General features: G+C 42.5%; 1 protein-coding gene across 3 annotated transcripts in view; it reads right to left on the bottom strand.

Moving 5' to 3' along the window:
• tmem104 (transmembrane protein 104) overlaps window positions 1-24925 on the bottom strand; it is a 63530-nt gene that overhangs the window by 21235 nt on the left and 17370 nt on the right. For all 3 annotated transcript variants that reach the window (XM_084371963.1, XM_084371964.1, XM_084371962.1), the window contains exon 8: window positions 24017-24113. In XM_084371963.1, the coding sequence (XP_084228089.1) occupies window positions 24017-24113 (97 nt within the window). The remainder of the gene's footprint in view (window positions 1-24016; window positions 24114-24925) is intronic.

Here is a 24925-nt window from a genome sequence, read left to right on the forward strand (position 1 = left end):
CATCCATTTCTTCCCTCTCTCCCCGTTCTCAGGTCTGACTGCAGAGTTTGACTGGCATGTGAGCTCGGAGGCAGTCACTTGTGTGCCATTTCATCTGAAGAGCAGCCTGCAGGGTTTCAAACGAGGACGTCACCCTCCCATCCAGACTCACACTAACACACACACGTCTGCGAGGACCCAGAGTAAGACTTCAGGTCAGTGCTGAAAATGAAGGAAAGACTCGTCTCTATCTTCAGTCGGGCTGCACAGGTCAGACATTTTCACGGTGCGATAATCTTCTCGTAAAACAGTTTCACAGAATCAAACAATTACTATCATCAGTTTCAATGACCTTTAATTGGATGAAACAAAAGTTAAATTCTGGGTTAAGTAAATGTCGACCGTATGATACTCGTCAACATTCATACCTCGGCACACCTCGGAAACAAAACATTACATTTGTAATAAAAGCAGGCAGATGGCAAACAAACATAATACCTTATAAAAGTCAGCATGTTAGTTAGCATCATCCCTGTACTTCAAATCAAAGACATTCTCCCTATGCAACGTATTTAAGTTCCCACGTACGATAACATTACACCAATATTTCAAGCACATAAACTTTGACTGAACATTAATATAAGTTGTTTGTATATAAGCAGACATGCAGAGATAATGGGACACTTAGTAACCAACCTTATAAACTAACAAAGTAAAGGTGGTGCACAGAGATGATTTAAGAGTACCTGACAGGACCCTACAGAGCGTTTCTGTGTTTGAACTAATGAACGAGGGAACGAGGGAGCGATCTCGGACACAGCCAGAGTCAGCGATTATGTCCACATGTACGGATGGACAGCTGGGGTATCTGTGGGTGCGAGGGGAGAAAAAAATAATAGCCTTTAATTCTGCTGAATAATGACGATGCCTACGTGTCTATATATTAAAGTATTACCAGCTGTCATCTTGGCAAAGAAGTGCAGCCTAAGCTCAGGCCAAGCCAAGGCATAAATCTGCAACACCTATTGGAGGTAATGAACGAACCATTATGAAGAGAGATGTGTCTGAAAGAAGAAAGTGAAATTAATGGCAGCTGGCTGACAGACGGCTGTATTTCAGCCCCGGATGTTTCAGCCTGGTCGGCTCTTCATCAGCACCTTTGGTTTCAGTCTAAAGATCACTTTGTAAACTTGCAGCATGACATCGACCCCCGGGACAAAGTTTAGATGGATTTAAGTTTGAAGACTTTCATACACATTAATATAAAGAAATTCACTCCACTATTATCTTTTGTAAGAGACTTTTTTAAGCATTCTGCACTGACCTTTTGGTGAAACAGTAAACATAATCTTTTCCTTTATCTGCTTTTGTTTCTTGAGTAAATGTTGCAGAAATAAGCCTGCGAGTCCTTTGACATTTTTCTTTGTCTGAGACGATACGATAGCTGAATATGTCTTCCATTTTTTCCATTACCTTAGTTTGAGGTCAATAAACACGTTTATCTAGAAAAACTTAACATCTGTTCAGGAAGGAGAAGGCAACAAAATCAGAAACACACATTTTCCTCAAAGGGCTTCAAGATCTGTCCTCTGACATCCTCCGTCTTTGACACCAGGACATATCTGCACAAAAATACTATAAATACATTCATGTACAACTTTAGCTTCTTTTTCTACACCTTCTAACATAGTTACAGATAAGCTCCAACACAGACAGAAGTCGGAAGTCGCTATTCCCGACTCCCAATCTAAATACCTCCCAGTGTATCTGCAAACGGACGATGTACGGCAAGTCTGTGAGCTTCACAACAAACTACGGCGGCTGATTTAACAGATTAGGGCAGTTAAAAGAAGACGGGAGGAGTCGGCTCCGTCCTCCTCACGCTCGCACAGACTTCCATCAAGCATAAATCGACTGAATGGAAGTGAAAATGGAGACGACAAAGTTGCTGTCGCAGCACGTTTCACAACACAAACACGACATGAAGTAAAATGATGAAGACATAAAAGGTAATTGTTCATTGCTGTGATGTCATCTGTGTTTATGTCGGGCTTCGTGGATCTTTCGTCTCCGACTTGGATGACCGTTCCGTCGCACTTTTCCGTGTCAGAGGTCGTTTTGTTGCGAGTTCTGATTGCGATGGATTGCAGCATTAGTCCATGTAGCAGAGATAGTAATAACCCCGAGGGTTAAGAGCACTGGGCACAAGGCTGATGAATTTCTCAACAGCTTCTGGACCAACTCATGAATCAAGACTGCACCTCCAACAGCTTACAGCCTCCCATAAAACCCCATACCTCCCAACAGCCTGAGGACACTGGACCTGCTCAACTGTATCTCAACAACAAGAGCAAGACAAGAACACAACGTGGACGTGGACATAAGTAACTGCAGCACCGCTGTCTTTACAGAGAGATCTATGTTTGTACCACCAAGAAAGCAAATAAAAGACAAAACATTCGACCTGTTTCTCACAATCAAAGTCTCAACAGATCAACAGTTAAGGTCTGTTTTGAGAACTAATAACCAAAATAACACAAAAAATAACTTTATTTTATCGTACAGTAACTCTAAAAAAGGTACAGATGAATGCTGGTTACAACAATCCTTCTCACATTTCCACAAAAGTGCGTTTTGTCCAGTTAACTTTATCCTTCAACTACCCCACCCGACCACCATTAAAAAGCACACCTTCATTTTTATGTTGATGTCCAAATCCTTGATATACTCGGCACTAATGCTATGTGCAAAAAGACTTGAAGTTAATGGGCTAAAACATGTAAAACCACCAAGACAGTCCATTAACTAGACAATGAGGACATAAAGTAAATGTCAGAGGAGGAATCTCGGCAAAGGGCGCTCGAGTTTGGTAAAAAATCTAAATCACAAAGCACTGGAGCATCGCAGGAGAGAGGAGAAGGCACAGGGAGCATGGGAAACAAGAAGAGGAAGTGTGAGTGGGCGGGTGTAAAGGCATCAGATGCCATGTGCTGTAGGGTGAGTCAGACCCAGAGAGCTGGCATGACGGTACCGAAGCAGAGAGGCAGACTGGTCGGGTCATGAGAGGAACGACCAGCAGGAGATCACACTTCACCGGTCCACCTCAGAAAAATAAATAAAAGTGCACTTTCAGTACGAGCCGGCTGTGAGGGACGGAGCAGGAAGTACACGAGAGGTGTCGTCCACGTTTCTTTGTTTTAGAAGTAAATATGATCAGAGTTTAGTCAGACGTCTCTTGTTTTCTGATCGGCTCCTGCCTCTTCGTATAAATGCTATTCCTGATAAATTCAGGAAAATGTAATATTTCAAAGAATCGGTCAGTAAAACTCTTTCAGCGCAGATGTTTCAAGTTAAAATCCTGCAGCCGACTCCCTTTCCTTGTTAGTTTTAAAGGTGCTGTTTGTTAGAAATTCCCCAACTGACGCTTTGGGATGCGGCCGACCCGTCCTCCCTCCTTAAAACTTCCTCAAAAATCACAAATAGCATCTTTAAATGGGAAGGACTGTTTAAGTGTAGGGTTTCAGATTTGGTCAGAACCGCTTTTATCTGCAAATTTACAGAATATTCATTAATTAATCCATTTTCTTCCACTTGTCTGGTGTCGGTTCAAAGTGGCAGTACGCCGAGGTGTTCCCGGGCCAGACAACGAGATCTGTAATCCCTCCAGCGAGTTCTGGTTCCTCTGAAAACCTCCAAAGACATGGAGCCAGGAGGCATCCTTATCAGATGTCCGAACGACCATAGCTAGCTCCTTTAAATGCAAAGGCTATACACTCAACTCCCTCTGGATGTCCGCGCTCCTCACGCGATCCCTAAGGCTGAGCCCAGCCACCCTACGGAGGAAACTCATTCCTCCTTTCCTTCATATTTAACCTTGGAAAAAATTAAGTATACTTTGAGAGGATAAAAACAATTTTTCAACTAAAAATGTCAACCTTTACTTTCCTTTTGTCAAACCTATCTGTATAACCGCCTGAGTGGAGACCAAAATGTATGATTTTTCCTAATTCTCCCAAAACTATGATGGACTTTTCATTATTCTGCCTTCTCCTTTGTGGTTTTTTGGCTGGCTGACCTACTTTTATTTTATAAAATCTCATTGTTTAATCTTCTTGCCTATGACACTTACTAAAATGAGCAGATACGACTGAGACAGCGTATTTTAATTAAAATTTCCATTGTTATTTCATTTCTTTTTATAATTTTCTGTTTCATTCTCTGACACTCTTCCCTTTAAGTCTCAATCGAGGTCAATCTGCAACACGGCTATGATCAGATGAGACGTGGTATCGTTATTCTGAGTTTTGCATGACCGTGGTTATACATGCTGCTGCGACACCGACGTTTCGCACGTCACTTCCTGATGTGTGAAATGATTCAACACATCCTCAGATCCTCATATGCCAAATAAAAACCCTGCAGACGGATACAGAAGGAAAGAAGAGATACTTCAGCTAGTCGAAAATACAATCATCATCATTCAGCTAACTCTTATGATCGATGGTGTCAAAGTTATAATTAGATTAACATCACACATACAAGTTTGGAAACCAGTATCCCTTCGTCTGCCTCAGCTGGGAATATGCAGCAGTGTCAGCTGGAGAAATAAAACTGCCAGAAAACAGAAGAACAAGAGATGAATATGACCAGGATTTCATAACGTAGACAGATTGAATGACACTTGGTTCCAATGCATTTATTCATTTAATACTTTGTTCGGGCTGTTCCAGCAATTTCATCTCACTCGTGCTCGCAGGGCAGACGTACGGATTTTTTTGTCTGCATTTTTTCCTTCCTCTCCACAGAAACTGCTTACGTTTCATGCTCGGTTTAATAAATGTCTCAATAAACAAAAACAAATTCTGTCAGGAGAAAAGTGGCATGAATCACTTCTGGCACCATCCTCACCCCCATCGTTCCCACCTCTTCGGGAAAAGCTGATGGTTTTCCGGAGCAGCACACTCATCAACTTTGAGCGTTTTTCACTTCTGACAACAAAGACATTCTTAAAAAAAAAAAAGGATCGGTGGTTTCTCCCCCTCAGTATGAGACAACACTTTCAGCCAACAAACCACCCGGCTTGGCTGCAATCACACACTTCAGTGAAACACAATAAACGGTGAGTCTGAGATGAGAAACTGCAAAGGTGACCACGGCAATGACGGATCCAAACAGTGAGATCAGTCCGTTACCTCTTTAGAGGGTCACGACTGGAGGTGCATCAGCAAATACTGAGGAGAAAGATGCTGCGTAAAGTTTTTGATTTTCCTGATGTCTTATTTCTAGTGCATTGCTTTGGTTCTTTGTGGCGTCACCAACGTTATTTTGGTTCCCAACAGCACCTTCAGACAATCCTCACTGCTATAAGAAGGTCAAACTTAAAGACCACGACCCAAATCAAAGGATTAAATTCACCACTTTCCATCTGTCCTAATGGCAAGAAAACAACATCTCCGAGCACCCACGGTTACTTCACGTGAGTCCGTTCAGGTTCCAGACCTTCGACGACGACTGATTGGATGGATGTCGATCTCGGCAGCTTACAGGTTTGATTGCAGAGTTTATTATTTTAAGCAAAACTACACTACAATATTTTTAAAAACCTAACAAGAACGAGACCATCGCTGGGCTCCTTTGTTCTATATCATCCACAATCTCTCTCGTCCTATATTTCCTGTCAGCTCTCGTAAAAAGTTTCCTACAACTTTTTCAGGCGCTCTCTGTGACGCTGCGGTTATAATTTGAGAGTAAGAGATTAACGGGGGCTTAGATATGGTGAATGATCTCAATAATGGTGAAAACCCGCCACCAACAGGCAACCCAGGCTGTCAATCACTTTCAAAGTCTATGAAGGCCAGTGTTTGGATTTGTGCGGATGAGCGAGCGCAGCGGGTATGGGAAAAAGACATTTAATTGGCATTAGATTGCGTCACTCGGGGCTCGCTTTAATCGGCACATATGCGAGCGTTTTCTCCTGAGTCACGTGTTGTGGAGGCTCTTCATCCATCACAGTTGGGCCACATAAGTTGACCACTGACCGGCCACCCCATTTAAGTAATTAATCAACATATTTTTCTGGAGGGTCAGCCAAACTCTGCCACGGCACAGATGTCCTCGAGCTCTTGGGACGTCACGGCAGTGGAATTTATATCCAAGCGAGCCATATGACCGCTTTGTTCGGGACTGCCGAGCTGTCAGGGACGGTGCAAATTGTGAAACCACTGTTCAGTTTTTAAACGGTTTTGGCTGATGTTTCGTCAGACACAAAGAGGGTTGAGGGTAGAAGACCCAGTGGGAGGAGCAGGGATCACATTAGGGAGAAAGGCCAGCGATGAAAATCCTAAGTGCCCTGTTGGGTCCATGCGGAGGTCCAGCCTGGACCCTGATAATCCCCCGACAATCAAACAGAGAACGCAGGATTATGATTCCCAATCCCCACAGTCCCAAGACCCCCAGCCATTTGTGTCTGATGTTAATCTTTACTCCATACAGATTTCACAGAAAACCAAATGTCCTGCATGCCATCATTCACTCATTTTACATCACCGCCACTGTCATGCTCGTTAGTTGTCACTTTAAAGTCTGTAAAACTGAAGTAATTACTCTGCTGATTGAGGAAAGCAAAGGGAAGTCGGACGTGATTAAAGGTTAAAGGTCATGTTGATGTATCTCCCAGGATAAACTTAATTTGATGCAGATCATGTCGGATCAGGATCGTGTGTCCAGCTGATGTTTATCAACCGAACTTTGGACCGATAAGCAGAATCGATAACGACACTGGTGTGAATAAAATCGTATTCATTCGTGTCCCTCTCATTAATGCAAAGAGATTACCTGGAACAACATTAATATGATGCACACGGTTATATCTGATACACCTTGTTAGAGAAGATGCTCTTTATTTCAACTGAACACGCCTCCTCTCTTTTTCAGTCATCCACCAGACTGTAATTAGTAAGAAACCTCAAGTGTGAAGAATAAAACAATGTTTCCAGTCACATGCAAAACATGTAGCATGATTTACTGCAACGCCGCCTCTTTCAGTGAGCTATCAAACATACATAAACGCCGGCTGTAATTAAAGAAAAGATGCATTTCCCGGCAGAAACATATGTAGTTGCGATGCAGACTCTCTACACCAATTGAAAAACAGATCGGTTTCCTCAGCAGCAGAGCAGCTGTAAAAAAAAAATACTGCAATAATTCAAGACCTCTACGACTGCACGCATCATTTCATTTTAATTAAGACCTTGAGTTGAGTCCTTGAATGTGTAAAGTATACTCCGGCAATCTATTACTTTCTTCATCCGACAGACAGTTTGACAGAAATTAAGAAATATTCCCAGTGAGAATGATCCACAATTTGCTTTTCTTTTCATTAGGACTGATTGAAATTAATCAGCAGAAAGAAAATGAACCAAGTGTCCAATACACAGTTTAATGACTCACAGCTCTGCAGTGTTGTCTGTGTGTGTGTGTGTGTGTTCACGACAGAGACAGGTATCAAAGTCTAAAAGAGACAGATTATTTAGATTTCCAACACGATATTTCATCTTAATGATGCAAAACAAGATAAATCGCTGTGTGACGGCGTGACGCTGGGAAAAAAAACACCATTTCAACTACATCATACACACAATGCAAGGGAATATTGGATGTTATGGGGCAATTCATCGCCTCGGTTGTGACATGTATGATGAAAGACTTGAGGGTAACTTGACCATGGTGGTATGGGATAGAAACGGTATAAAATAGGCCATAAAAGCCCAGGAGATACGTAACAAACCCTTATGATAGCAATAACAAGTCAAGTGATTCACTGAACACACAGCGAGGCGGCAGGGGAGGAGGGGGAAGTAAGACAAATACGAACATGATCATTGTGGGGCAGATAATACAGAGGGGGGGGGGCAGAGTCCTGGTGCCTGGGAGGCAACACGACGCACTTACCACCATACTGGAGCTTTACGTTTGTCAGGATGAACGAGTGTCTACCTTCAGCGTCATTAATCACCTGCGAACGTCTCCATCAAGCCGACTTGATTAACATAAATAAATTTAAAAAAGGATGAACGAGATGATCCGAGCAGTCAGATCTCAATAAATGACACCAATTAAGATCTACGTTTCCATCCTCGTTTCAGATTTCTTCAGTCAGGACAAAACGAAGTGCGGGTGGTTAACCTAGTGTACGAATGCCAACATGAAGTGACACTTAAAACTGAACTGATCACTCAATGACGATGTGAATTAAATGACTATTTGAGTCATTTTTCAAGAGAAATGAAAAATATTTTCTCGTTCCAGTTTTTTTTATGTTTGTGAAGTGAATGTCTTGTTTTATCCCTGAAAAAACAAACACTTGGCTGGTTTGAAAGTCGTGTTTTCTTTTACAGCATTTAATGATTTCACTGTCTCCTTTCTTTTCTTTCAAGGCAGCTCTGTTCACCCCCTTTCTTGTCTTTAAGCATTTTTTATTTCCTTGGTAGTAAAAGCAGAAGTGTAAATTCAAATGATAGAAGATTCAGGAAGAACACAAAAAAGCCATGCCGGCATGTCTCGACTCATTTTCTAAGAACTACGCCTGTTATTGTAAAAATGTTTCGGAGGGAAATTTGCCACAGAAATTTCCAGATTTGGGTGTCTGGGTTGTGACCAGATCAACAGCAAGACCTTTGTTTGGACCTTTGGAGCAAACATCTTGAAGAACATGGTGGAATATTGTTTTTATGTTTGCAAATTGGCTGCCTTTGCCGTGTTACATTCTGCGTCCAGGTGCCATTTCAAATCGTTGACAAGTGTTGGCCGGACTTCACTTTTTGCTGACTCAGAATGTAAAACAAAACTGTGGATCTAAATCAGTTCGACCTCTGCAGGTCACTGAACATCCCTAAAAGCTGACGAGCAGAAGACACTTGTCTAAATTTGTAAAAAAATTAGTCAGTTATAAATATTATTAACCAATGACAGAATTAAGGTCAACACTATGTTAATTTATCTAAATGTGTGTGCATATTTTTGTGTTTTATGAAGCATAGCGGCCGTTAAACTGAGAGCTTATCAGCTGCCAGCAGACGCCTCTCCATCCGTCTCTTATGCGACCGTCTCTGTCAGCTCTGGACGCTGCCCTCCTCCCCCTCTGGGTCTCTGGGTCGCCATGAAGCTATAGATATTCAGCTTACACACACATGGAAAAAAACGCTGCACCAACACACATACAGTATAGATGAATAAGTAATGCCGTCTCTCTCTGAACGACTAGAAGCAGACTTCAGGAAACCAGTGAAGCAGGCTGTGGACGGACTGTCAGGTCCGACAGGAAGACGATCCAAATCACAGGAGGTCCTTCAGCTGCTTTGTTCATGTTCTTGTCTGATAAAAATGTATGTGATATTTAGTCTTTGAGTTAGAATTGAAGTTCGAGTGTTCGTTTCGGCACTAGAACTCAAGAAAGTGCCAGCCTGGGCATTTAAATGATTTAAAAAAAGCCCACTGAACCAGACTTCACACTATAGAATAAAATACAAGTGTGTTACATGACTGAACACCTCAGGAGTTACAGTATGTTTGCCTCACTGAGACTCACTGAGGTCTGGACGCTGGTATAAAATAACAAGCGCTGCTTTTTCCAGCCGTGCCGTCAATGACAACAGGACGACTGCAGTCGCAAAGTGCCTCGTCCGCCCGTGCTTACACAGATAATAACAGTCTGTTTGGACAATGTTGTGCACTGCCAGTGTGTTTTGGCCTCGAGTGTAAGTGAGTAAATGTACATTAGCTCACTCACAGGTGGTGTTTCTCCAAACAGAAGCCAGCAGGAGGTCAGACGGTGTCTCATTTGTTCAGGATTCAGGATCATTCGCTCGCTTTGTCAGAACTACAGCTGTCGAGCACTTTGCAAACAGCACGGCCTTGTAAGAGGGTGAATGGTGTCTAATCCACTTCACCTCTCTATCGCGCGCTCCTGCACTATCTAACTACTGTGAGAGGGTAGCATCACTTTGTGGTTTCGACCGCCGGTGCCGCTTTTCAACCAAGGCCGTTTAAGTGCTGGTTCGGAGTCTTATAGTTATTTAGTCATATTTTCATGCAAAGCAAACACAAGCAAGGAAATGTGGCTTCAATGCCAACAAAGCTCCTGGCATTCAAGTCTAACATGAAAAGTACAGATGAAAAAACAAGTAATGACAACTGACGACACTAAACTGAGTATGAGAGTAAACATCTCGAGAACCTCTAACATCTGCGTGACCAGATTTGAAAACTGACAGAAGAACATCTATAGACAAACTCTCAACGCTCCTTTCATCTCGTCTGCAGTTGGTGAAATTAAACACATCCAACGCAGAGGCCTATATTGTTAATTAGGTCTGTGGCCCTGGAGACCGCCGTGTCTCCACGCGATTAAAGATAGGACTCTAATGAGGGGAAGGGAAACAACTCAGACAAAAGGAAAAAGGTGGAGGAGGGATAAAGTGAGGGCGGAGATGCAAGGAGAATGCATCATCGTGTTCCCTGAGACCAAGTTCAGGTCAGGATATTTTAAACTGCGATACAAGTTGAGATTTAGATTAAACAAAGGCTGCCAGGTGTCCTGACTCGGGTCACCCTGCTGAAAAAGGCAAACCAAGCACTAAAATTAACTTTAGACTGCAGAGCCAGCCTAACAGCAAAAAAGTATAGAGCAGAGACGCCTTTATTTCACTGCAGTGTTACTAAATCAAACCAATCTTTTAACCGTCAACAGAAGACTGTTGCAATACGCTGAGAGAATTAATGAGTGTGCTGGACTGCTTGTGTGTAAAAAGTTAATCACACATTGGTCATCTGCGGCGTGAGTCAGCAGGTGATTAGGATGTTCCACCTCCGTGGTTTTTAATAACAACAAAAGGTCTTTCAGCAGAGCGCTCTCACCTTCCGGCAGCAAGGTCACATTTACATGGATCCTGTTTACAAACTCTGAATTAAAGTTAAGCAAAGATAATTAAGAGGAGCAAGAACTGAGAAAAGCGGTTAAGACTCACAAACTGTCCGACGAACAGGGTTAGAGTTAACCCAATACTGTAAAAGTTGCATAATTTGTGTGTTCAAATGCCTTTCTTTGTTTGTTTTCTAACTTTATTGAATGAACGACACGTTTGTTTTGATCTGGGATGATATGAAGTGGTAGTCGATGTCAAATATTTAACCTTTAAATGCAGATAAACCCACGAAAACGGGTTTTTTACGTTCTGTTTGTTTCTGGTGTGACATGGTGACATGTTTCACGTCACAAATGAGCCAGAAAACAGGGAACAGATGAAGCTGCAGATGTTAAGCTGATCACATTTTTATATATTTTATTTTAGTTCCACTTTCAAAATGAACAATGACTGAATAATGTTCAAGTGCAGCTTGAATGGAGACGGATGGAAAGGTATTTCTGCACCAACATCAAGAACTTGAATGCGTGTCGTAGCAAGGTGCCGTAAAAGGGGTGAAAATGAGTGTGTCCACCTGGGCGTCATGTTTCCATCACTTCCCATCGAATACCTGCGAATACTGCAGAGTCATCTGACCTGGGATGAGTGCCAATCATACCTTTTCCCAATAAAGATACAAGCCAGATGTTAGTGGGTGATAGTGTTTTTTTTAGTCCAGTGTAAAGGAGGTTAAAGTGTCCCAAATGACCTGTGCTTATAATGAGGCTGTTCTTTCAAACCCTAATTTAAGAAAAAAACCTTGTTGCAGCTGTATTTAAAAACATGTATTCACAGGCATCCATCTCCTGTGAAAGGAAAGGGCAGTCACTTGTCAAAGTAAACACTGATGAGCATCCATTCACTGCAGACTTCATGACTTTGAACAAGCTGCTGTTTCCACGACGTTCACCTAATTAAAACTCTTAATGTGCCGTTTCTGCTCCTCAGAAAAGAATCCATTACACACCTACGTAGGTAAAAATAACGAGCAACGGCACACAGTGAAGATTTATGACAGGCTTGGGACATATCTGGGGAGGAAATGAGAAACGATAATTTGCCTGTGGTTTAATAGGACGATGGTTATTTCACTCCTCCCATCATCCAAAGTATTGTAAAAAGGAGACGGAGGAGGAGGAGGAGGAGGCAGAGGAGCATTATAGCACAAGAGACTTTCCCCCCAAATTAAACTGATGATAGACTTTATGAAAAAATAAATCAACAAGGAGACATTTACGAATATACAATACGTCAAGATGTAACTGAAAAAGACAAGGACTGGATATTTTATTTCAGGGGCACGACGGGTCGGTGGACAGCACTTAAGCAGCAGCTCCCTAAGGAGCGACTACACAGCGCCATGACCCGACTACCCAATCAATTCAGATGTGTCAACCTACAGCACAGAAATACACAAACACACAGCCCGACACATAATGAGCTAAAGGTCACACCGGGTCTCGGCGTGGCCGTCTGCATTTTAAACATGGCCGCGAACTCCTGCAGATTTCACGCAAATCACACTAATTTGCCTTCAGCGGGTGAGACCATTGCATCACTCTGAGACGTCCTTGGACTAGATAACCAGCTTCACGCTCGGTGCATTCAGGATGTAGATTTGTCCCCAAAAGAAAATGACAATAAGAGGATGTTACTGAAGCGGTAAAGAGACAAATGATGAACATGAACTTTATCTCAGAGGAGAGGTGCTCACAAACAACTAAACATACAGTCAACAAATGTTTTATTAAACTGCTGGAAACCAAAAAGATACCAGAATTTAAACTTGGCAGCCTACTATCGTTTCAAGCATCGACAGTCTAAAATATGGACAGGTCTTCTGGGTCTGAAAGGTGAAGCCAATGCAGAAGTGCCTTAAACCTGTCCAGCAGGGGGCGACTCATCTGGTTTCAAATAGAAGTTTGATTCAATTCAAGCCTATGAGAAAATGATCCTACTTCTCACTTGATTTACTACCTCAGTAAACAGTTTCCTTATGGGTTTATGGTCTCAATCTCTAGTTTTGAATCTTCTTCAACACAGCATGATGTTCCTTTTGTAAATTAAGGTCACATTTAGAGTAAAATAGATGATAAAACAGGCCACCTTTTGACTTACAAGTCTCTACAATGACATATCCTCCCCAGCTCTAACTTCTCGTCAAAATATGATCATTTCCAGCTCCAAAAATGCCAAAATGGTGACGGCCATGATGCCCAAACTTGCAGCTTCAAGCTTTAAAAAGGTGTTGTTTCAAACCTCGCTTGACGAATGTTGCATATAAACAAGTTTGGTTACAGTTTAGGCACAAACACAACTCGGTTAGGGTCAGACAGAAACATTAGATCCTTTAATTTTCCATACTCAAGAACATCTCTCAGAAGATCGTCTCTGCCTGTGAAAAAAGTCGACATCTTTGAAGGTCTAAACCTCCATTTTGTGACTGGCCAAAAGCTTCGTCCATGTTTGGGTTAAAGTTACCACTATGTCAAGGTTTGGGGGTGTTTGTCTTTATGGTCACAATAATAAACGCTAAGTTAAAGAAACGGGAAACAATCGCCTATCTCTTGTCGACCCACTCAGACCTCCAGCTCAACGACATCAGACCGCTTCCTCCTTTGCTCCTGACAAACAAGAGTCATAATTACTGCAGCTGCTGCAGGGTTTTCTCACTTGACCGTAAACATTTGTTGGTTTTGGATGTTTTTTGTGGAAACGACTGACGCTTTTATTTTTCTTGGCACAACAGCCTCATCAGGGCCACACAAACACAAACACACACACACACACACACACACACACAAACACACACACTCACACACTCACACACTCACACACTCAGGATGCCCTTGAACGTGCCGAAGCAGCAGAGACATCCGATAGAAGACTTTAGTGTGAAAAAGGCACCAACTGTTAAACACAAGCATGACACACGAGTACATTCATGATCTAGTACAAACAAATGAATCATGCAGTTTATCAGGCGGCGACAAAATGGGCTGAAGAACCGGCTCGGTCCAACAGGAGCCCATCAGTCATTTCTGTGACCTCTGCGTCTCCTCAACAACTGCTCCCTCATCACCAGTCTGCACCAGTCATCCCAGTGCCAGCGGCATCACGCGTCTCCTCCCCGTCCCGATCAGCTGCTCTGATACACCGTCCTGCTGCTGCGTGGAGTGGACTCCCCCCGTGTGGATCGCAGCTCAAACACGTCTTCCTGCTGCGATAATCTCCATTAAACCATCTGCACAGTCGACCCCCCCCCCCCACAGCTCAGGCCCTCACGGGGAGACGCTGCCACTCGACTGCAGTATATACCTCCTTAATGTACACGACTAACAAGAGTGCTTCAGACATGAGTACATACTCTACTCAGAGCAGTTATTCCAATATCGTTATTTAAATGGTGTAAGGTCGGTATAAACCATTAGGAGGAGGGAAACCTGACCTCATTTCTGCATCATACAACAAAATCAGTAAACCAGAGTTCGACAGGACAAGAGACAGAAGAAGTCAGACAATCTGACAGGTTTTAAACTTGTTAGGAAGACAAACACTAAGCCAAAAGATATTATAACCTAAAAAGTCTGTTACACTTTCTGTTTCAGCTTATTTCGGTTGTCATAGTTTTTCTGTGCAATGAGGGATTATTACCAACATTAAGGTACGCTCAATTTTTGTTTTACACTTCAAATCATCTGCATAACTGCTAAATATCTGCAATCAACTTGCAATCAAGCAAGCATAAAGATATTATATGCTTTTTTTTTTTATCAGTTTATGGTATCAGGTACAGAGCTGCAACAATCATTTGATTAGTCACATCGATGACAGAAAAATGTCTTTGAGTTGTGGACAAAATGAGGCATTTGAGGACGTCATCTTGGTCTTTGGGAACACTTTCTGACATTTTATAGGCCAAATATTAAATCTATCAATCGAGAAAATAATCAGATACAACTCTGGTTTCACTTCACCGATCCAGTTAGGGTTAAAAATGAAGAACTTTGCACTCTCGATTAAACACGACACTGCTGCCTCTCAAGTGGCCCCTCTGTGTTTGTGGACAAACACACTCTCTAAACCATTAGCTAAACAACTCAAGCTAAGCATGAATGCCTTACAGGACCCACATGTGCTTTTAACTGTGTGCAACAGGCTAAAACACTGCAGCAACAAGACGGCAGGAGGCCTCTGCAGGGAACGGGCATCGAGGTCACTGAAACTCCTCTTGGAATAAATCTTTATTAGTCAGTTAATTAATCAATCAGCTCAGTATTGAGGAAAGTGGCAGGCTGGGTCACTTCTGAACTCTTAGGGGACGAGCAACAACTTCAAATTAACTCCATTTCAAAACATGAGACAGCGGACGGCCTAATAGAAACACGCTATAATTGAAACATCTGCATGGAGATAAGCAGCGAACAATGCAGCGTAAGCATAAAATGTCTTTGAGCTCATATGCTGCATTGATTTTCCATCGCTTCCCACATACTGGGAGGACAATAAATCAGCCGTTTAAAATTGTACTGGCTGTCCAGCAGGGTGGAGTACACCAACCACTGCTTGGCTAGCCACTGTGACAAAAGCCCCTGCAGTCAAATTCAAAAAGAAAACTTAGCAGGGGACAATCAAGGACAGAGAAGTTTAATTGAGGTCTTGGGAATCTCTGCTGGAGCCGAACAAAAACTCAGTAAGACCCCACTGTTACACGGCCGCTTAATCTTTTCAATCAAAGCGGCGTAAAGGCCTAGGATCAACACTGTTATGCAATGGCCACCCGTCATCTCTCTTTCACACCCCCAAAGCCATCAACAAATATTGTAGATATGAGAAGAAAAGCCCTCAGTCGTCCACTCAGGCAACAAACACGAGAATCAATCAGCCGCAGAGCAAATCACGGTCAATTGATCTTCTTAAGAGCTTTCAGAAGCTGCGATGAGGAAAATGGCTGTTGTGACATGTCCACAGCTGAGAGTGCTGATGTGTCAAGTCAATACTGATTAAGTCAAAGATGTGACCTGATGAAATATCAACCGGGGCTGCTTCGGGCCTTATTATCATGAGTAATTAGTCTGTCTCTGTGAATTCAGCACTTAGGTCTTCATAAAAATGACAATGTGACTGTAATGAGGGTGTGACGTGCATTACAACATCACTCTGTGGTGGCTCGTGGCCTCTGAGGGAAACTGAGCATTACACAATACTGGATGGATCACTGTGAGTCCAGCTAATTTAAAGGACCAGTTCACCCAAAAATGAAAAAATTCAGCGTTGCAGCATTCTCCTAAACAACTGAAGCAGCTGAGGATTTGTTTTAAAATAGCTCAACCGCTGTGTCTTATTTGACAGCGTTTCCCACACGTGCTTTACTTGGGCGGGCCACCCAGGTGTATTGACAGCCGCCCAATTATATATATACTTTCATTTTTATATTTTTTATCTGTCCGAGAGAATGAGGCCATCCACGATCAATTAACTAGGTGACAGTCAGCCCTCGCTCTCTCCCTCCAGCCTGCTGTCAATCACACCTGCTCTGCAGAGACACTCTCTGCTGTAAAGAGACCGATTCTGATGGGAACTCTCGTATTTAATACTTTTTAATACGACCTACTTACGCCCTTGTTTTGTACAAACTTATAAGTGCACCTGTTGCGATGTTATTCGGTGCATGTTAGTTTTGAGCAGCTACATAATTAACAACAAGCTTCCTCCTCACGTGCTGTTATGATGACGGAATCGCAGGTGAAAAAATCCGAGGTGTGTTTTTTGGGCGATAAAAACACACCTTTATAAAAACCGACTGCTGACAAAGAAAGCAGATAAGCCAGTGTGAGTGCAGTGAGACAGACAATTAAAGCAACACTGTGTAATGTAGGCAAACTCTTAAATTGATTCTGAAGGAAGATAGTTGATTTTTGAGTCTCATTCTCAGCTGTCCAATTTTCTATTTTTCATCGGGGTGAGGAGGTAATGACTGAATCTTTATTTCTGCATTAACTGTTTCTTTAAATGTGTGGCAGCCACACATATACCCCCAGTGTCCCTATAGGCTGAGTGTCAATGTCAAGACTGACACTCAGTTGGTGTGACTGACACACGATGAAGGAAGGGGCCGGAGGTGAGGAGCTAAAAAGAAAACGTGGCGCCTGAACACACACTAAATTCAAACATGCCCTCCAAGTGTTGAAGTGAGAAACACGAATCAGGCGATCTGTGGAAAAAAACACAGTTCAACAAACTTTCAGCAACAGGTTGAATAAAAACACCAGCCTGTGTATTATTTTACCCTTTTAGAGGATTAGTGTCAACAATGAAAAATGAACCAAACCGGGTTTCAAGGCTGAACATTCCCTCCTCATTTCCTTAGTGTCTATCAGGAGTGCTGTTGTTGTTGGTAAAGGTCTACTCATCTGTACCGGGACAGCTGTTCACAAACCTAAAAATAACCCACAATCTGTTGTCCACTGCGAACAAAGCACCCTAATCGCTGCAGAGCAGCCATCTGGGGGAAACCTGCCAAAACTGTTGAATATATTCACGCGTAAAAGTCCAGACGGACGGGGAACCGGCGAATAAGGTCAAGAAACTCTGAGGATGAGATAAATTAGTGCTGAAAGTATCTAATAAATCTATTAATCATCAGCAAATTAATCTGTATGAAACTCTGGGAATCCATTTTATTTTATTTAAGTGATTTATTATAAAAGGGATGAATTTTCGCTTGTTACAGCTTATAAGGTTTAGAGATATAATACCCAACATTTCTGCATAAAAATGTCAAAAAACAACCTTTTGTTGAGTTATGCTTACATAATCCCAAATGTTTCCAACAGTGTTTGAACCCAGAATAATCTATTCACTCAGAGTGAGAAAGGAAGACAGCAAACAAGACGAAATGTAACATGAATACAACTTTACAACAACTTTACAACATTACCCTAATGATGATATTTAACAAGACAACATTCCTATGATCCATGTGCATTTAAGGACTCGCTGCTTATAGTTTTCTTTGTTTTGGTGTTATGTTTGGACAAAAAAGACATTTCAATGAGCCGGATTGGACCCAGCTATTGCAGGACCCTGAACGCAGCTGTTGCAGGAACCTGGACGCAGCTATGAGAGGAACCTGGACACAGCTTTTGCAGGAACCTGGACACAGCTGTTGCAGGAACCTGGACGCAGTTGTTGCAGGAACCTGGACGCAGCTATTAGAGGAACCTGGACACAGCTTTTGCAGGAACCTGGACGCAGCTATGAGAGGAACCTGGACACAGCTTTTGCAGGAACCTGGACACAGCTGTTGCAGGAACCTGGACGCAGTTGTTGCAGGAACCTGGACGCAGCTATTAGAGGAACCTGGACACAGCTGTTGCAGGAACCTGGACGCAGCTATGAGAGGAACCTGGACACAGCTGTTGCAGGAACCTGGACGCAGTTGTTGCAGGAACCTGGACGCAGCTATTAGAGGAACCTGGACGCAGCTTTTGCAGGAACCTGGACGCAGCTGTTGCAGGAACCTGGATGCAGCTATTAGAGGAACCTGGACACAGCTTTTGCAGGAACCTGGATGCAGCTATTAGAGGAACCTGGACACAGCTGTTGCAGGAACCTGGACGCAGCTGTTGCAGGAACCTGGACGCAGCTGTTGCAGGAACCTGGGTGCAGCTGTTGCAGGAACCTGGACGCAGCTGTTGCAGGAACCTGGACGCAGCTGCTGCAGGAACCTGAACGCAGCTATTGAAGGAACCTGGTCGCAGCTATTGCATGAACCTGGTCGCATTAGGTATGATAATAGAAAACAAAGATGGTTAAAAGCTTAAAGCCTGAGATGCATTGATATACAAAATCTGGGCTTTTGAGGCCAACAGATATCTAAAAACCTCCACAGGTTGTCAGGTCAAGATGAAGTCCAGTTGTAGGAGAGCAGTCAGTGAAAGCTACTGAACTCATGTGGACAAAGGTTTACCCTGCAGGACAACAACTCCCCATCTCTGTCCAAATCCCTCTGACATCAACCTCCCTCACTGTCTCTTCTCCTCTCTTTCACTCTCTATGCACCAATCACCCACACACGGATTAAAGCTCCTTAGAGCAACACCATAATCAGGCTGCTCTTTAATCTCCCGTTATTTTCCAAACTCTAAAAATGTTATGGCTGCAGTAATGTCTGTAGCATCACTCTCAGTGATTCCCCTGGACACAACCAAGCAACTCCCTTATCACACTCTGGCAAAAAGACAACACTGCTGCAGGCCAATGTCCGATAATCCCCACTGCTTATACAGCTCTGCTCCTACAGAACAAATTGAATAACAGGAGGTGAATAAAGGATTTTATAATTCAGACTCAGCAATGAGGACAAGGAAAACTAAATTAATACACTGGGAAGATTTGAGAAAATGTAATTGTTGATTGTTTAGCTCTCACTGTTTATATGTTGCATGCATATCTAATACAAAATATAAAGAGTAATTATTTGGTACCGAAGTAGGATTTACTTGTTATTTATGAGCAGTGACCAGCAGCTCCCTAGGTCGCTCTGTCCGCAACCCTTTGGCAGCTACAGTTTTCGCCCTTGAAGAAAGAAATTTGGCGTGGAGGTCGAATGTATGTCTATGAAGGAGTGTGTTTATTTTCATGCCAATTGGCTAAAAAGTGAGTTGGGCAATCAGAGGAGCCTGTCACAAAAAGGAACATAACTTCCGAATGGATGCACAGACTTGCGCAAGCTTTCGTGGAAAGGCCGTTCACGAGCCAAGGACAGCTGACTAACTGTCAATCCGCCAAGAAAACGTGCGAAGCTTTTACAAATTACTGTCACTGAACTTTCTAGAAGGACATACACACAACATTTTGCCACAGCCCCTTCCATAACTCATGAATCATTTGTCATACACTCATGTAGGAGGCAGAAAAGTTTCTTTTTCATTGCTCGTTCTCCGTCTGTTGGTTTTTCAATTAATTGCTCGAGGCTGCAGGTACCTGGTCGCAGCTATTGCAGGTACCTAGGACGAGGTTCTTATATACTGTGTTTGGTAGTATTTAACTTTTTTTCTTACCTGTGTTCATACTATTTTAAAGTATATTATGTACTTGATTAGGTTTATCAGGGTTTGTTGTCAGTGTTCGGTTGAGCTTATCAATCATGTTGATATGATAGGCAATAAAGTATTGAATCTTGGTGGGAAAATATTCATGAAACAAGTTCATCTGTTGATTATTGTCTTGATTAATCAATTCGTTTTTGTTCCATTAACCGTCAGAAGATGGTGAAAGATGTTAATCAGTGTTTCCTAAAGCCCAAGTTGACGTCCTCAAATGTCTTGTTATGTCCACAACATAAAGATATTTAAGTTTACTGTCATAAAAGGAGGAAGGAAACCAGAAAATATTCACATTTAAGAAGCAGCTGTATTTGCTTCTGTGTTTTTAACCTTCGTGTCAGGTTTCTCAACATTGTTTTACATGCGGAGTTATACATTTTTATTTGCTTGATATATTTGTAATAAGAAAAGGTTTGAAATAAAGCTCTGTTGCATAATTTACCTCATGTCCCTTTCCACATAATCTCATGCTGGGATGAATATAACGCAAACATTTATTTTCTCTTTATGAAGTCGGAGATTGATTTGTGCGCGCCTCAAACATAGGGTCTCTTCCTTCGAGGCTACTTTTTATCCATAGTAATTTTGAGCATGGCTTCACTGACTGACCTTCTGCAACTTTGCACCCCTGAAAGACTCGAGTGAAAATGGTCCGTTAAAAAAACAGACACTCGGGTCAGTTCTGTGGCAGAGGGGCTCTTTGTCCTTCCAGCTCAGAGAATACAAAAGGTGGATGCTGGGTGGGGCTGATCGCTCTTTCCACAGGGTATACCACAGCTGATGAGAAACTGTCAATTATTTAGACTCATCATTCAGAGTCTGGGCAGTGTCTTTAGGCCAGAGCCTCTGACCCTGCGATGGCACACACACAGAGTGGAGACTGTACAGTATCCTAACAGGAAGTGCTGAATGTTTCATCACAGCTCAATGATTTCTGATTTATTTAAGGAGAGGTCAACCAGGACAAAAAACAGAAAGAAGATTTCCAGGATAAAAATATGGATCAACGAAGACAAAAACAATCATTCGGGGATTGGAGGTGTTCCTCGGCTGCTGCTCGGCATTTAAATTATGAAGCAAAGTACGTCATGTTCAACGACATCAGAATCCGTTAAAGACGAGACGCAGACAGACGCCGCTGCAATGCTAAACTGAGTGCAGACTTTTAAATAAATAAAGTCTAATTATGTTTTTCTAACTAATTAGAAAACAGACTATAATTTTAACTTAGACAGTTAATTTGTTGGCTTGACTGGCCTCTGATTAGCTGAGACTACGAAGTCGACAGCAAAAAAGGAACTTTTTTTCATCTCTGGGGAAATATTACTGTGACAAACATCATTAAAAGCTTATCAGTAGGGATGAATCTGATCTGATCCGTCAATACTGAACTTATTAAGCTGATCGGTTATCAGCCAGAGGCGAGAAACCTTCACAAAGATTGTATGTAGTCTTTACAAACATTTGAAACACTACACGGATGAAATGGCTTTTGTTACACATCATTGTGCTGAAATGTTTGTCTGTTTGCACAATTAAAGACACAGTATGTAATTTCTTCCACCAGGAGTCTCTCAATCAAAACGATGTCAACAACAGACGGACCTTTCTGACCGAATGAGCGTGAATCACTCCGACTGTCTGTTCAGTTAAGTGAACTAGTACAGCCTGTCACTGTAATATCCATGATTTCACCCATTTAGTGCAGTTTCTCCTTATTTCTCACCTCCGCCTCTTCAACAGCGCCATTTACAACTTTTTATGAGGTGACTGCACGTGGCTTTATTAGTGAGAGTGGTGTCAGAAAATGCTGCACAGTTCACATATCCACAATCCAAGTCTTCTGGTTTCCCTTCCCTGACGATTACAGACTACTGCCACCTTGAGGTGTGGAGAGTTATTCCCTTATAACCTTGTGCAGGTGCAGAATGACAGCTGGTCGTCGGCTGTAGTCTTTGCTGCGTGTGCAAGACGATGCAACAGTCGGCCTTCATTGCCGCTACTTCTTTGATGCCGGTGAGGTATGTTTGAGCTTTGTGCCACTGAAAATGGATGAGGTGAGGTAATGTATCAAGGTTTTATTCAGGTTACGTTTAGTCATGTTCCTCTTTCAATGTTTTCACGGAAGTTAAAGTGACAGGCAACCAAATGAAACACCTTTACCTTGAGTAGAAGTGCGTATTTCTTTGGCAGCATCTAAAGGCTTCATTTAAAGACTTTTTACCTGTGTCTCAGAAAACGTGGCGGAGAAATTTAGCTACACTGAACAAAGATGTTTATAAAGCCTTTAAAAACATAAAGTGTTTAATGTACTGTAAAACCACAAGAGAGGTTTCAGATGAGATTATTCTACTGGTGCAGTACTTGTATTGTATAAATTAGTATAGTAGGAGAAAAAGGCGAGATCAGTGCGTCCCTACTTGTTCACTGGTGAAACTATTGTGTAGTGTAAGATATCTATTTCCCTGAGGGGGTCATGATGAAACTGGGAAATGAGTCTGCAAAAACTGCAAGTGTCAACAAATTGACCAAAGATTACAAATCAGCATTATTTCAATTTGCTTACACACAGTAAGAGGCTTATCCCCCCGAGAGATAAAGAGGAAGAGTTAATTCATTGGCAAATTATTTGGGGTCTGCTCATTCTATTAAAATATAAGCGAGGATAGGAAACTGTGAGAGAAAGAGCGGGGAGGAGGGAGGCTGAGAAATTATACAGGAGGAGATCAGCACATCTATCACTGTCGCTGTGCAAAGTTAAAGCCGGAGTAGAAAATCACAGAGTTTGGCCCGCTTAAGACTTCAAGGACACACACAGACACTCACTTCCTGGGGGCTGCAGAGGTGGGCTGACCGAGGAAGCTTAAGTGAGGGAAGGATTCAAAAAAAGGACAGAAAATGTTGTCGGAGCTGCATCTGACAGAAATGTAGGCGCGGCGTGACACGTTACACCTCGTTCAAACGGGAGATAAGAGGGTGTATGTGCAGACGAGCTGATGGGACAAAAAAAGGAGCGTTCCCCAGAGAATACAAGCTGTACTGAGATTGAGCAGCAACAGTCATTAATTTTGACCTTGTCTTCGTACAATGTAAACAGTTCAGTGTATAAATTAACTTATACTGTCCGTCCTCTTCACAGCTGGGATGTTGACTGTAATTACTTTGACTTGATGTTGTTTTGTAGGTCGCTCAGAAGCATTCAGACACCCAGTGAGTCTTTATATTTTAAACAGACAGTTCACCCCAGAATATGCGTCGTACCTGTAGTGCTAGTTACCCATCTAGGTTGTTTTAGGTTTGAAGATATCAGCCGTAGAGATGTTTAACTTCTCTCCAATATCATGGAACGAGATAGCACTCGGCTGTGACTTTTCATCATCAGGATAATCGTGAATAAATGACTTGAAACCGCTGAAGTGTCAGTGGTTCTGTGACTTAAATGTCAGAGTACGGTCTTGACTACTGTCCTGGACTAACTCTGCATTCATGTGTTGTCAGATTTATCAGAAGGATGTTTTCCCGACAGTCGGAACAACAACCCGGAGAGAAAGCAGAAAAAACCCCCAGAAAGATTCGGTTCACAAGTTGACGTCATATGAGGCTGAAACACGGCAGAAGAAAGTTAAAATCGGGTGGATGGCAGGAAACTTTTATCAGTCACGTATTGTAAAGTCAGCGTATCCTTTTCTTTGCTCTTCCTTGTCACTCAAGTACTGGAAACAGCTGTCAACATGTTTTTTAAACGCTCTGAGGGATGAAATGCAGAACAACGTCTTTTTGGCGTCCATGTTGCTCCCACATTTCGACATGACACGCATGAACACACCAAAGTCAGGAGAACAACTTCCCAACTCAGCAAGCGGGATCATCTGAGGAGTGTGTGGATGCAACAGAAGTTCCAGTTGCTAAAACTTTAAAAGGAGGAAGAACGAAAAAAGCTGCTGGGAAAAGGAAATCGCCACTTACCAGAAACACCCGGTACGCGTCTTTCCTCGTGACAGAACCCCAGCACTGATCTGTGTCGTTGTACTTGACGCTTCCAGCGCTGCAGGAGTGGTTTCCACTGAACAGGACAAAACACAAACACACAGGGCTTCATGTTTAACCCAAACTGAAACTGATGCACACTGAAGATCATCACCACTTATCCTTTACATTCAAAGCATGAACTTGTCATGTAGAAGGTTTGAGTTTACACATAATAAGGACACAATCGGATTGGATCAGCAGGAGGAAAAGCAGCAGCAGAGGTTGTTTATCTCTTAAAAATAATCACAAACCCCATCAGTGTTGCGTGACAGACCGCGCTCCAGTAAAATCATCCGGCTCTGCCCATTCTGCTGAGAAGTCTGCAGTCTGTGCCTTCAGGCAAAGCAAACCGCTTTTGAAGTCTCAGTTACATCTCACATTTATTCTTGCTGGAAGGTTAGCAAGGTTTGGACCACAGTGGAGGAGAATTTAATGCGATAAGACAGCGTCAGTGTGCTGCGCCTCAGGACAGGATGAGGGAGGCGCTTTGTCGCAACAACAATTAAAAGAAGAAGGAGGCAGAGTTTACTGGGTGACTTCTTAAACTCAAAATTACCACTGGGACTTTTATTATTGTTAATCAATCCAATGAAACAGGACAGAAAGGAAACTGAAAGGGGATTTAAAGGTTTAACAAATACTTATTGAGGGTAAAGTGAAAGTATTAACAACACTGTGTCCTGGTGAAGGATCAGATCTTTTGGACTTGTACAAAATTAGCGTGTACGTTTAGGTACGCAGCAGATCATATTTAAGTGTACATGGTTCATGTTTTCAAGCAAAAATTATGTCAATAGTTGAGATCTTTACTAAAACAACCTACGACATGGCGCAATTTCTGTGGTC

This window comes from Pagrus pagrus, assembly GCF_965226575.1.
Source record: "Pagrus pagrus genome assembly, chromosome: 13".
In the NCBI taxonomy this organism is placed as follows: domain Eukaryota; kingdom Metazoa; phylum Chordata; class Actinopteri; order Spariformes; family Sparidae; genus Pagrus; species Pagrus pagrus.